General features: G+C 42.3%; 3 protein-coding genes across 3 annotated transcripts; 2 read left to right on the forward strand and 1 right to left on the reverse strand.

Moving 5' to 3' along the window:
• Positions 1-219: 219 nt before the first annotated feature.
• GCG54_00003785 (uncharacterized protein) lies at positions 220-1,797 on the forward strand (the record flags this gene model as incomplete). Its single annotated transcript, XM_045403853.1, has 1 exon — positions 220-1,797. One exon carries the CDS (start codon positions 220-222, stop codon positions 1,795-1,797), a length of 1,578 nt encoding a protein of 525 aa, XP_045259416.1.
• A 142-nt stretch (positions 1,798-1,939) lies between these two features.
• Positions 1,940-4,000, reverse strand: GCG54_00003786 (uncharacterized protein; the record flags this gene model as incomplete). The annotated part of the gene is made up of 2 exons (XM_045403854.1): positions 1,940-3,678; positions 3,745-4,000. 2 exons carry the CDS (start codon positions 3,998-4,000, stop codon positions 1,940-1,942), a joined length of 1,995 nt encoding a protein of 664 aa, XP_045259417.1.
• Positions 4,001-4,893: 893 nt separating this feature from the next.
• GCG54_00003787 (uncharacterized protein) lies at positions 4,894-7,395 on the forward strand (the record flags this gene model as incomplete). Its single annotated transcript, XM_045403855.1, has 1 exon — positions 4,894-7,395. One exon carries the CDS (start codon positions 4,894-4,896, stop codon positions 7,393-7,395), a length of 2,502 nt encoding a protein of 833 aa, XP_045259418.1.
• Between the last annotated feature and the right edge of the window lie 4,953 nt (positions 7,396-12,348).

Below are 12,348 nucleotides of genomic sequence, written 5' to 3' on the forward strand. Positions count from 1 at the left end.
TCCCCCCTCCTTCTCCCTGAGAGTTAGTCATCTCACTGCACTTGTGATTGAGCTTAGAACGCTCTGTGAGCCCCTCAGAATCCAACTCTCATGCCTAGGACAGCCTGCGACGGATGCTATCGTAGAAAGGAACGATGTCTCTTCGACGCTATTGAGCATCAGTGTCGCCAATGCAGGCTTCTAAGAACAAGGTGCTCCTTCGAGCGACGGAAGCGGCGTATGGGTCGCCCGCCTGTGGCTCAGAAGGTCCCGTATGGCAGTTGCGGGATTCTCAGTTTTGAAATCGACGACACGCCAATGCACTCAGACTTCGAAGACTGTGCTAGACGGTACAGCGGCATTCATAGCATAGGGATATTCGACATCGGGAACAACCAGAACATCAGGGGCGTCGAGAAAGATGTGGCCAATGAGGCTGACGAAATCGACGACGCGGAGGAGGCGGACCTCACTGTTGCGACTTGCAAGAGAACCGACGTCGACGCTGCTACAAGCGATCTTATGGAGCTGCTTCGTCTACAAGCTTGTAACAATATCTTCCACTCCTCTGGGACGTTCGGATACTCTCACACAGGCCTGTCCAACATCGCGGAGGTTCTCTATGACTGCAACCTCCCTTTACAACTGCCCAGTCCGGAACGCCCTTTGGTAGCCAAACGGCAGCAGCATCTTCACCGTGTCCTGTCAGATCAGCAGACGTTTTACAGCTATCATAGGCATTTTATGATTGGCCCCAGCTTCTCCGACAGCTTTCGCGGCGCGATAACGGTCGTTTTCGCCCGTTCGGGCGGTGTTCTCCTGAACGCTTACCTGGCTGCCCTGGCCCTGTGGGATGCCCAGCACAATAGAATGAAAACTCTTGACGAAGTGAATCCTCGCGAAGGATCCAACTGTCTCAAGCAGTTGCAAGCTGCCGCTATCGTCGGTGCACACGATGCTGCCGCCGTCATCATGCTCGGGCAGGTCTTAGTCGTCTACCATATTATCCTCTTGGGCACATCCGCACATGCCATTCTTCGGCAATCACTTCTATTGGTCAAGGACTGGCTTCCCTCGCTGCTCGCTCAGCCCTGCCTGTGCCCTATCACCATTACTTCAATACTTGTCGACACGGTCGAGTGCCTTATAAAGCGAGAAATACCTGTTGCTCAGCCCCCACGCGGCAACGGGTCTACGGTGGATAGAACTTTCGGTCTCTGCAGTGGTCTCATTTGCATTCTCTATGAGCTCTGTGTAATAAGCTACGAAGCTAAGAAGTCAGCTTGTACAGGGTCAGTCTTATCTGACAATCCTATGCATCTCCGCCACAGGAATTGCGGTAATGAACTAGCCGACATTGAGCGCCGAGTGCGTGCATGGGAGCCGGCACCCCATACCACGTTCTTCAGCCAATTTAGCCGACTAGAAGTATCGTCCATGATGCTACAAGCTCGGGTATACCGTCTGGCGACTCTTCTTATCATTCATCGCCTCCAATATCCGCTCGGCGTTGAAGACGATACTGCACTACGACTGGCAATGAAAATCGCAGTTGAGTTGGAGTGCTTTATCGAGTGGGTTCCGGTGGAAATGAAGAGAGTCCCAATAGGGTTACCTCTCTTAGTCAGTTCTCTCGAGATCGACTCTCTGAGTGAGCGAGTAATCAAATATGTGTCCCCAGTGACCGCCGGAGAGTCGGGATATGGGACGAAACTCAAAGGTTTCGCAAGTCTTGTAAAAGCGGCGAGAGACAATGGCTATTGTGGTCTGTGGTTTGACCTAGTTGAGGGTGGGCTGCACATACCAGTGCTCCCTTAGAGGCTTATGGCTGAGCTGAATCACAGCGTGTATTGTTAGTCTTTGAAATTGAACCCAATGATGTGGCTGTTCTGTACTTTTGGACTAATGATACCGTTTGTGACCAAAAGGGCAACAATATCCGTCGCCGCGCTTCGGCAAATCATTGGACCTTGTAACGCCATACTTCAAGTACAGTCTTCACGTGGTCAAATCTAAGCCTTGTCTTCTCCGAACAGGCGAGCAGATTGGACGTTTTCAGAACGTTTTTAATCTGGCGACCATTCAAATCCAGCGACGCAAGCTTTCCAACATCTTCTTCGCTCAATGCATGCCTCTGATCCCCCTTTCCAATCTTGTCCAAGAATCCCGACCAGATCTCCTTTCGAGATGATTGCTCAAGACCAGGATACTCGAGGCTTAGATGTACTCTTGAGTGAAAGGCAGGGTCGATTGAGTCCAGACGGTTGGTAGTCAGGAACATTATCCCCTCGTAGTACTCTATCGTTCTGAGGAATATGCTGACGAGCTCGTTGCGGCCTAGATTATCACTGCTCCGGGCCTCGAGGAACACATCGCATTCGTCGATCAGTAACACTGCATTCCAATCAGCGGCGAGCTGGAGAGCATCATCTAAACGTTCCTGAACGCTGCCGCTGTCGGTCCCAAGATCTCCAGCACTGAGACTGTACAGTGGCGCCTTGAGTACTTCGGCAACACTCTCTACAGTGAGGGTTTTGCCTGTACCCGGGCTACCGGAAAGCAAGATGACGATCCCTTTCCCTTTTCCCGCCACGAAATCGTCGAAGTCGTTTTTGAACTGGAGCTGACTTTCCATAAAGGCGCGTAGGAGTTTCTTGTAATTTTCTGGCAGCACTAAGCTGCTGAAGGCGCCTTCGTTCAACTCGATCTCTTTCACGGAGGAGACACTGAGTCGAAGCCATCGTTTGGTCTTGAGAGCGTAGCCGCGGACCGACGGCACGCATAGGAGCTGTTGGTATTCGGTGAGGGTCTTCTTGGACTCTCCCTTCTTGGCGAAATCTATCGGGATCACGGTGTACTCCGCATGTCCAAAGCGAGACGACTCCGCATTCTTTTCCTTGTCATCCAAGATCGGATGAGTGAATGTCTGGTCGTGGGGGTTGAACCTGTCATACGCCTCGGCGTCAATGACAATACGTTCTTGTACCCTGACGGCCTTCTCCCGAACTTCGAAACTGTGTTGAAGTTGTACAACTTGGACAGCTTGTCCATCGTAATCTCTGTACTGCAGTCCACAGAGATTCTCAAATAGCTTGCCTCTTTGTATGAGATTCTGCTCGATAATTCCGTGCCCTTTGTGGTTCTTCAAGGGAAAGACGGGTAATGATGATATGGGAATGGTGCTCTTGAACTCCTTGATCGTAAGTCTCTTGCTCTCCCAGCCAAAGTCGGACTTTTCCCAGTTGATTGATTTGCACCATAGAAGTAGCTGTTTTCCGTTTTGAGTCTCAATGTAGGTCGACGTCTCGAAGCACGCTGCCATTTGATGACCATGTTCTATAGTGAAGACAGTGCACCCTGGTTCGAAAATGGCCCACAGGTACTTGAAGTCAACGACATTATTCTTCTTGTAGTCTTTGACCTTATTAATGATGTCCGTCACCTCAGGAGCAATGGCGTCATTCAATAGTTGCAAATGCTGTCGAGTTTCCTCGCCCAACTTCTCATCTTCGAGAGCAGATGTAAACCCGTCCCATCGGTGGACAAACGGACCAAATGGAGCGTCGATCTCCGTTCGCTCCAGCTCAAGGTTGCAATCAGGATATCCCGCAAAGACTTCGCTGAGCACCTCTTTGATCAACGGGCTCTGAATTACTATGCTGTGGATCTCCAGAGATCTTCTTGGATCCGTACTTTTCTCTGCAGGATGTTGTTGTCAGAAAGGGCTGTGTAAATGGGCATGACATACGACATGTAAAAGCTCACTTTTTCTGACAAGTATAGCGCACTGCATTGTCTCTTCATTTTCCGCCGCCTCTGCGATATTGTCCGGATACTCTTCCGACCAGATGAAGTCATCTTCTTCGTTATCCCAGCTTCCATAGAGGGTCTTTGACGTGCATTTTCTGCCGCATGCAATCTTGTCGCCAATCTCATTTTCTTCGGGCTCCTTTGAGTGTCCTTCGACATGCCCCAGTCGTAAGGCGGGAAATATAGACTCGAGGCTTTGTTCGGTGGCCATCGCGCCTCACAGATTGCTTGCGGTACCTCTTGACGTACTCAGATTTTCCAAAGGATTGCAAAGACTGATATTTACAGGCTTCTGAGGAGGAGGAAGCAAGCTTGCCAATGTCGAATTATGGCGACCGGAAAGTTTCGGCCGCTTATGAGTGAGACATATTAGCACCAGGCAGCACTTCAATCCGATGATACATCATGCATAGTTCCACATTTCCCAGCCCGTTGTCCAACAGAATCGTTGAGGAAGCTGCAGAAGGATGCGCGCCTAGCCACCACCCACGTCTAGGTGAGAACGGCGGATATCCCGGCAATTGGTCGCAAATACAACCCTGGTCAAGGCATTAGGCAAATCTGCTACTCGCGCTCTGCTGCGAAAACATTTTGTAGCTTGCGCAGCTTCAGCAGAGCACAATCACCGTCCTTGAGATTTCTGGTCAGCCCTTGCCGGTTATTCTAAACCCAACTTCCACCACACCTCCATTCTGCAAGTTTGTCCTCTCGGGAAAGCCGATCGATATGTTTCAACCCGCACCTGAACATCTCCAGGATGAATCCATGCCTTGGGTGAACGACTCAATGATATGGGTGGCAGATAGGCTATCAATACTATACTCGTCCGGGCTGCTTAAAGAAGCAGATGCCAGTCACACGGTACAGGACCCAAATGACGAGGAGCGGACGTTGACATACCCAATCAACGACATTCTTGGATCTATGCGTCGGCAGATTGAACATCATCCAACAAGTGCCCCTCCGAGAGACACGAATCCACCGCCAGAAGTGAAGCCTGTCGATGAGACGGCTCAAATCTGCGAAAGATGCGCCAGGCTTTCACTGGACCCTCTACCGAACCCAGTTGATATGCCCCCTCAAGATGCCGACCCTTCTTCCCTCATGAAAGTCAGATCGTCAACTTCCAAGGACCCTGTGGTGCCCACCCAGGAAAATGAAGATGATGAAGGCGGAGATGCCAAATCCAACAACTGCGCCGAATTGGAAGAGAGGACCGTGTCCGAATACAATAACGCCGGGTCCAAAGACGCCAATAGCAGAGCCGAAAGCAAAGAAGACGAGAAAGATGCACGGGTTCAGTGGTACTTTTGGATGGAAGGCGCTACAGACACCGCAAACGCGGTTGATATCCGAGCCGCGATGATCAACGAAGTACCAGACGAAGGCAGCACCCCATGCCACCGAAACACGATTGAGAGGAAGGTAGCCGACCTGGGTCGATTTCCAGACGACTTCGCAACTGCATCTTGCCCCCTCTGCAACGTATTCACGGCTGTGCGCACCAGGCTTGAAGTATCGACTCATGGTCACTCCGACTTGCCTTTCGAACTCAATGTTGTGTCGGCTACATACGTCAACTTTGAGACGACTGGAGAGACAGAGCATGGGAATAACATCGGGCCTCTATTGGCTGCCCGCCGGTTAAAAGACACAGCAATTTTGGCCATCGATCCGAAGCCGCCGCATGTGTATTATCCCGAGCAAGAAGGAATTTCTTTGCGCCAGCACTCCGGCTCCTCGGGGTACCTGTATCCTGTCATCCCTGTCAATGCAGGAAATCGCCGTTTCTCCGGGAGGCGAATCGCGACTGACACCATCGACTACGACATCGTGAAAGGTTGGTTGAATGCTTGTCGCACATACCACCCAACTGGATGTGGAAACCCGAACAAAAGATCCGCCAGAGACATCCCGGGATTCCGGGTAATGAACGTCTCGACAGAGGAAATAGTCTCTCTTCCGGAAGGCCAAGAATACGTCGCCCTAAGCTACGTCTGGGGCACAAAGGCCCCTGAGACCGGGTTTCCGAGAGTCGTCCAGGACGCATTCGTAGTCTGCAGGAACCTCGGCGTTGGTTACCTGTGGGTAGACAGGTATTGCATCGACCAAAGCGGCAACGCGCAACAGGATCCTGAGAAGAGAAAGGAGACGCAAAACCAGCTCGCCAACATGCACATCATCTACGAGGCGGCCGTGTTTGCCATCATCGCCTGCGCTGGGGAAGACGCCAATTTCGGCCTGCCGGGAGTAAGCACTCGGCCGCGGCTCCGGCAGCCGTCGGTCAAAATCGGAGAGATGCTCTACGTATCCTCTCTCCCGCCGCTCAGCAATCTCCTTGAGCACGCCAAGTGGACCGAACGGGGGTGGACATACCAAGAGGGCCTTCTCTCTACGCGGCGTCTCATATTCACCGAGTACCAGGTCTATTTTGAGTGCAACTTCTCACATTGTACGGAAGCCGTCTTTGCCCCGGATGACATCTTCTTCAAGTACGGCACAGCATTCAGGTATGGCAAGGATGGACCGACCTGGCCGCCCATGTATGGCGAAGCAGCGCAAAGCGTGCGCAACTTTCCCATGGCAATGAGCTTGAACAAGGGGCCGACGGTCTTTGCTTTGATCGAAGAGTACATGACCAGGTCTCTCACTTTTAGCAGCGACAACTTGAACGGGATGCTTGGTATACTCAGCCGAGGGTCAACAACGACACCGCCATTCGGACATTTCTGGGGTCTACCGATATTCACAACATTGCGCGTCTCCAGCGAGGCCATCTTCAATAACAAAGTGCACCAAACGGCTACCTTGGGGCTCCTCCAGGCTATGGACTGGAGCTTCAAGCACCCTGCGAAACGCAACCCGAAGTTTCCGAGCTGGTCCTGGGCGGGATGGAAAGGGCCACTGGAGCTCAGCTTCGATCGGCCTCAGAATGCCAAAATGAATGCGGGTGAGTTGGTTTTTCAGAGAAACCAAGAGGCTGTCCCGCCACTACCCGCCACCTTTTCCAACGTCAAAATTGAAGTAGAGGTCAATAACGAGGCCGGCTGTTGGCAACGGCTGCACTTCGATGAATTCTACGCCCACCATGGTTCGAAGTCCACCAGCCTCGTTCCCGAGATGCGGCAGTTTCTTTATCTCGAGGGCCTTGCAATGACCATTAAAATGTCTCACGGGCACATTGTGTCTTCGAAGGATCCTGCAGTTGCGACTATTCGCGATATGGATTTCGAGGACGAGGGCCACTTTTACTTTGAAGTTTTCTCGGATGAAAATCAGGCAATTTTTGGCTTCTTCACGCCGACTCTAGACGAGGAGAAGGGGGTCCTTCTGGACGCCGAATGGGATGCCCTTATCTTCAAGGATGATGGCGGAGGAGCTTTGCTCAAGGTTGAGGAGCTGGATAAGGAGATTGAGATTGGCTTCGGCGATTTGAATGAGCAAGGTACGGACAACTTATTACTCATGATGTTGCGACGGGTTGATGGCGAGGGTGGGCAGGATGCATATGAGAGGCTGGGTACCGCAAGGATCGCGATACCAAAGGTGAGAGAAACATCAAAAGCGCACCTCAAGGTAAAGCGGAAGAGTTTCAGGGTGCAATGATAGCCATCATTATGTAGTAACTTGAGAACTTTATTGTTTGTTTGAGACAATAAGATTCGTTGCCATTATGAAAGTTTAGTATTTCTCTAGAGACCGCCAATATTTTTCTAGGGCTAAACTCACTACGTCCTTTGGTTTTATATCCTACGTTACAGTTTTCATCGTCTTCGTCGTCCTCATCGTCTTGGCGACGGTATTATATTTGATTGAAAAGTTCATGGCGAGGTTTCTCACGTTTTACAAAGACATTCTAAATGGCATGTTGTTTCGTTGTACGCAATCGAGGCACTACAAAATCACCGCCGTTTAAGAATTTTTGAGGTTTACCGATAAGTAACCCGGTTTCCTTGCTTCAATACCATAATACCAATCATAGATGCTTCAGTAAACGCATGCTTGACTAGAATTTGCGCTCTGCGCTCCTCGTATACTAGGCCTGTCAACACTCAACTCCTGCCCCTCCTGAAGATATCTGGTTTGTATTTCTCCGAATATAATGCGGCTTCCGGTGGCGGCCCTGCACGGTCTGGGCGTGCATTCACCTCCTCATACGCCTGACCTCGCTTCTTTTCCAACGTACTCCTCAGCTTCGCAAACTCTGCATCGCTCCAGTACTGCTTGAAATAAACCTGCTTCGGCTTTCCGTTGACAGGCCGGCAGACGTCATCAACCCATATCTTCGCGTCGTAATCCTTGTGGAAATGCATGATGATGCCCCCGAGAGACTGCGACATCTCGAGGTCGACGACTGAGGAGGGCAGCTCCATCCTCACTGTGAAGGACTCTCCCTGTAGCACCTTCTTACTTCCCTCGATGCTTTGGCGGTAGCATTTGGCGAGGTCGCTGTCCGGGAACTCAATGTCGACCCTCAACGGCATGCGAGTGACGCGGATGAAAACGGTGAGGCGTCTTGTGTCCCCGGCCTTGGACATGATGTGAGGATATTGAAGGAGAGTATTTGAATGTGAAATTATAGAGGTATAGGCAAACGAGTGGTAGTGATGTGTGTGATGATCTAGCTAAGTGGGCTGCCTAGCTAGGAGGCTGGAAGAAGGCATTAGGGGGCCTTAGGCTGTATAGGCCACCTAGGGTACCTATAGGTAGGTGCTACTACACTACCCCTCAGGTTCTAAGGCTTAGTAGTAACTATTAATATATATAAAGTAGGTAAAACGCTAGAAATCTTATTAAAAACTAAAATACTTAAAACTAAGGAGTTTTTAAGTTTATATTAACTTAGTTAATCTCTAGTTAAACTACTAAGTAATCTCTATTTTCTGATTAGCTTAAAGCTTTAGATTAAACTAATCCTAGAGCTAGCTAATATTAATCTATATTATCCTTTAATCTATCTACTAATCTAAGTATTCTAATAAAATTATAGTATTTTTATGCTTTAAAAGACTTTATAAGGCTATTAGTAACTATTTTAGAGCTATTAATAAGGTAAAGCATAAAGGTCTTATTTATAAGTACTTCCTTAATAATCTATTTATATTAAACGTTAATATAGTAAGTATAAGCTTAGTTTAATAGATTTATAATATAAGAGTATATATTAATACTATTTATAAAAAATAAAATAGGAGTATTTATCTTAGTATTAAATATCTACTTAATAGATCTTTTAATCTATTTAAAGGTGAGGTTAGTAGGTATTAAGTTTATAAACTCTACTTTAGTTATACTAAGAGTGATAAATATCTACTTTTTAGTCTTTTAAGTAATAAGGGTATTACTAAAGAAGATAATATATCCTCTAGTAGAGATATAAAATAGCTAGTTATTAGTAAATAAGAAGTTTACTATATTATAAAGAACTAAGGTTTAATTTAGATTAGTTCTATTAATAATAATACTATAATAGAGGGTTCCTTAGAAGTAGTAAAAGAGGTATTTAGTAAAGTATAAATATATCTAAAATAAACCTCTATTAGCTTAGTAGAGCTTACTAATATAATAAGTAATATTAATATAAGTACTTTAAGTAAGCTAGTTAAAGTAGCTAGTCTTCTTAATATACTCTTTAGCCTTTATAATAATATATTTATTTTTATCCTATTAAATAGGAAGCTTTTTATGAGAAGGGAAGAGAGTCTTTATAAGCTATAAATCTTAGTAGCTAAATTAATAAAGGATAGCTTTAGTATACTTATACTATAAGAGGAAGATCTTCTTAGTTAAGATATTATATTTAATCTAGAAACTAAGGAACTATATAGCCTCACTAAGCTTTTTAAAGGTATATACTTTTTTAAGATTATTATAAATACTCTTAATATACTACTTATTAGGTATAGTAATAATATTATTATTAATATATATTAAGGTATAAGTATATTAATCCTTATTTATAAATAAATAGAGCTTATTATTAATAGGAATAAAGCTAATTTTATTTATCTTAATATAGATAAAATTAAACTACTAGAGGGGGGCTTTATATAGACTATAAAATACCTTCTTAAGAAGCTAGACTTTACTATTATTAGTACTAAAGCTAGTAAGCTAATAAATATAGATCTTAATATTATTAAGAATTAGTACTATGAGGAAGGTAGAATTAAAGTTATATATCTAATATTTAAATCCTTAAAGAGTAGTAATAGTAAGGAATAATTAAAGAGCTATAGCTATAGTAACTACTATATAAACTTCCTAAGAAGCTTAATCTCTACACTTAAAGTTACTATATATAACCTAATAAACTTTAAATTAAGTAATAATATTATTAATAGTAGTCTTAATATTAAAGACCTATTAGCTAGGAAGGACCTTAGCGTTATAAGGAAGGTAGATAAGTTTATAGACCTTTTTTATAATAAACTACTAGATCTTTTACTTATAGGCTTCTTTTTACTTAAGCTAGTAAGGATTATCTTTAGCTTACTTAAAGGTTTTTAGAATGCTATAGCTCTATAGAAGCGCTCTAGAGATAGTAATAGCAGTAAGGGTATTAAGAGAGTATTTAGGTATATTATTATATACCTAAATATTAGTAGTAATATATACCTTTTTGTTATAGTTATAGATACTAGAGAGCTGCTTATAGTAATTAGGAGGCTTAAGGTTACCTTAATAGGGTTTAATAGAGGTAGTCTTATTATATTACGTAGCTTTAGTAGCTTTATCTCTATAAGTTTGCTATCTATAAGTAAGGTTAATATTATTAAGTTCTTAGTTAATAATACTATAGAAGGACTTATTAGAGTTATTATTACTATTATAATACTTATTAGCCTTCTTATTATAGTTTATAATAACTATATTATCTTCTAAAAGGGACTATAAGGTTAAGTAAAATATAATTTTATCTAGAGGTAAGGTTATTAAGTCTAATCCTTCTATAGCTATATTAAGGGCGTTATTACTAGTACTTAAAGATATTAGTATTATAGCAGTAATCTCTAGAAATTTCTTAAGAGAATTAGAAGCGCTTATAGTTATACTACGCTAAATCTAGAGATCTAGCTTATTAAATAGTATATTATATTTTATATTATTAGTAATTAGTATATTATATATAGGTTAAAGAACTATATTTATTAGTCCTTTATAGAAGTAAATATTATAGTAGTAGATAACCTTCTTCTTTTCTAAGATATAGATATAGTAGATATAGCTATAGAGAGATATATATCTAATAAGATATCCCTTTATTATATAAACCTCTATCTTTTTAGAATAAGGAGGATAGTTAACACCTTTCTTATAGATATAAGTAGTATAACTAAAAGTGTAAAGATACTTAATATAAAGTGGTTTATAATTAGCAGTAAGGTTAAGTTTATAAGCTATAATCTTATAAAAGCTTATCTTACCCTTAATATCTTAAGGTAGAAGGTTAAGTACTTAAATAGTTAAATTAAGTGAGTAATCCTAAAGCTTTTTAAGTAAGTTAGTATTAATTAACTGCATATAAGCTACTTTAATAATAGTTCTTCTAATATACTTAATAGAGCTATTTATAGAAAGTATATTAGTAATAGTGAAGTTAATATAAGTATTAGTAAAGTATAGATTATAAAAAACCTTCTTAAACTCTAGAGTATTATTATAAACTTAGGTTTTAATATTAAAACTAGTTATATTAGTAAAAACATTATAGAAGTTCTTAATAGTATTATAAACGACTTTATAGTAATAATTAAGTATAAGAATAAGCTAGTGATATCTGCTATACTTATTGAGAAAATATAGGGCGTAGCGCTTACTAGTTATTAATAGAGGCTTAACTTTAATAAGGTTGAGATATATCTCTTCTCTAATCTAAGTGAGAGGTAGAGGAGAATTATAGCTAACGATTTCTATTAACTTAGCTAGATAGTATACCTTATAGTAGAAGTTCTCTATCTCCTCCTTACTAAATATAATACCTATATAGCAGTAAGCCTTAATAACTTTAAATAGATAAATATAAATTAAGTGATAATATATTATCTTAAGAGTTAGCTTAAGGTTATAGTGAATACTAATAAGAGTGATAGCAATATTAATAGGTATATTAGAAGTTATATAAGTCTAGAGAACTATAATATCTATAATCTATTTAACCTTACTAATAGGGTGAGTATTATCTATATATATAAGGCTACTAAACTTATAGTTATAATTAATATTTACCTTATAAAGTTTACTAGAGCTAAGTAAGTTAGTAAGACTTAGTAAACTATACTTAATATCATTAATAGTTTAGTTAATTATCTTAAATAGGTTAAGAGGATTATAAGTCTAAAAGAATATAGTATTAACACTAAGGGGATAGATATTATTTCTATTAGTAGCTATAAAGGGAAGTAGGTTATTATAAAGAGTATATTTTATGAAGTGCTCTATATTGCAGAAGAGATAACTAAAGCATTTAGAGTTAATAATAATATTATTATAATAGATTATATTAATATATAACATTCTTTTATAATAATAATAATAATATAAGAATAATAATAACGC

Source organism: Colletotrichum gloeosporioides (genome assembly GCF_011800055.1).
Source record: "Colletotrichum gloeosporioides strain Lc1 chromosome Unknown consensus_78, whole genome shotgun sequence".
Classification (NCBI taxonomy): Eukaryota; Fungi; Ascomycota; class Sordariomycetes; order Glomerellales; family Glomerellaceae; genus Colletotrichum; species Colletotrichum gloeosporioides.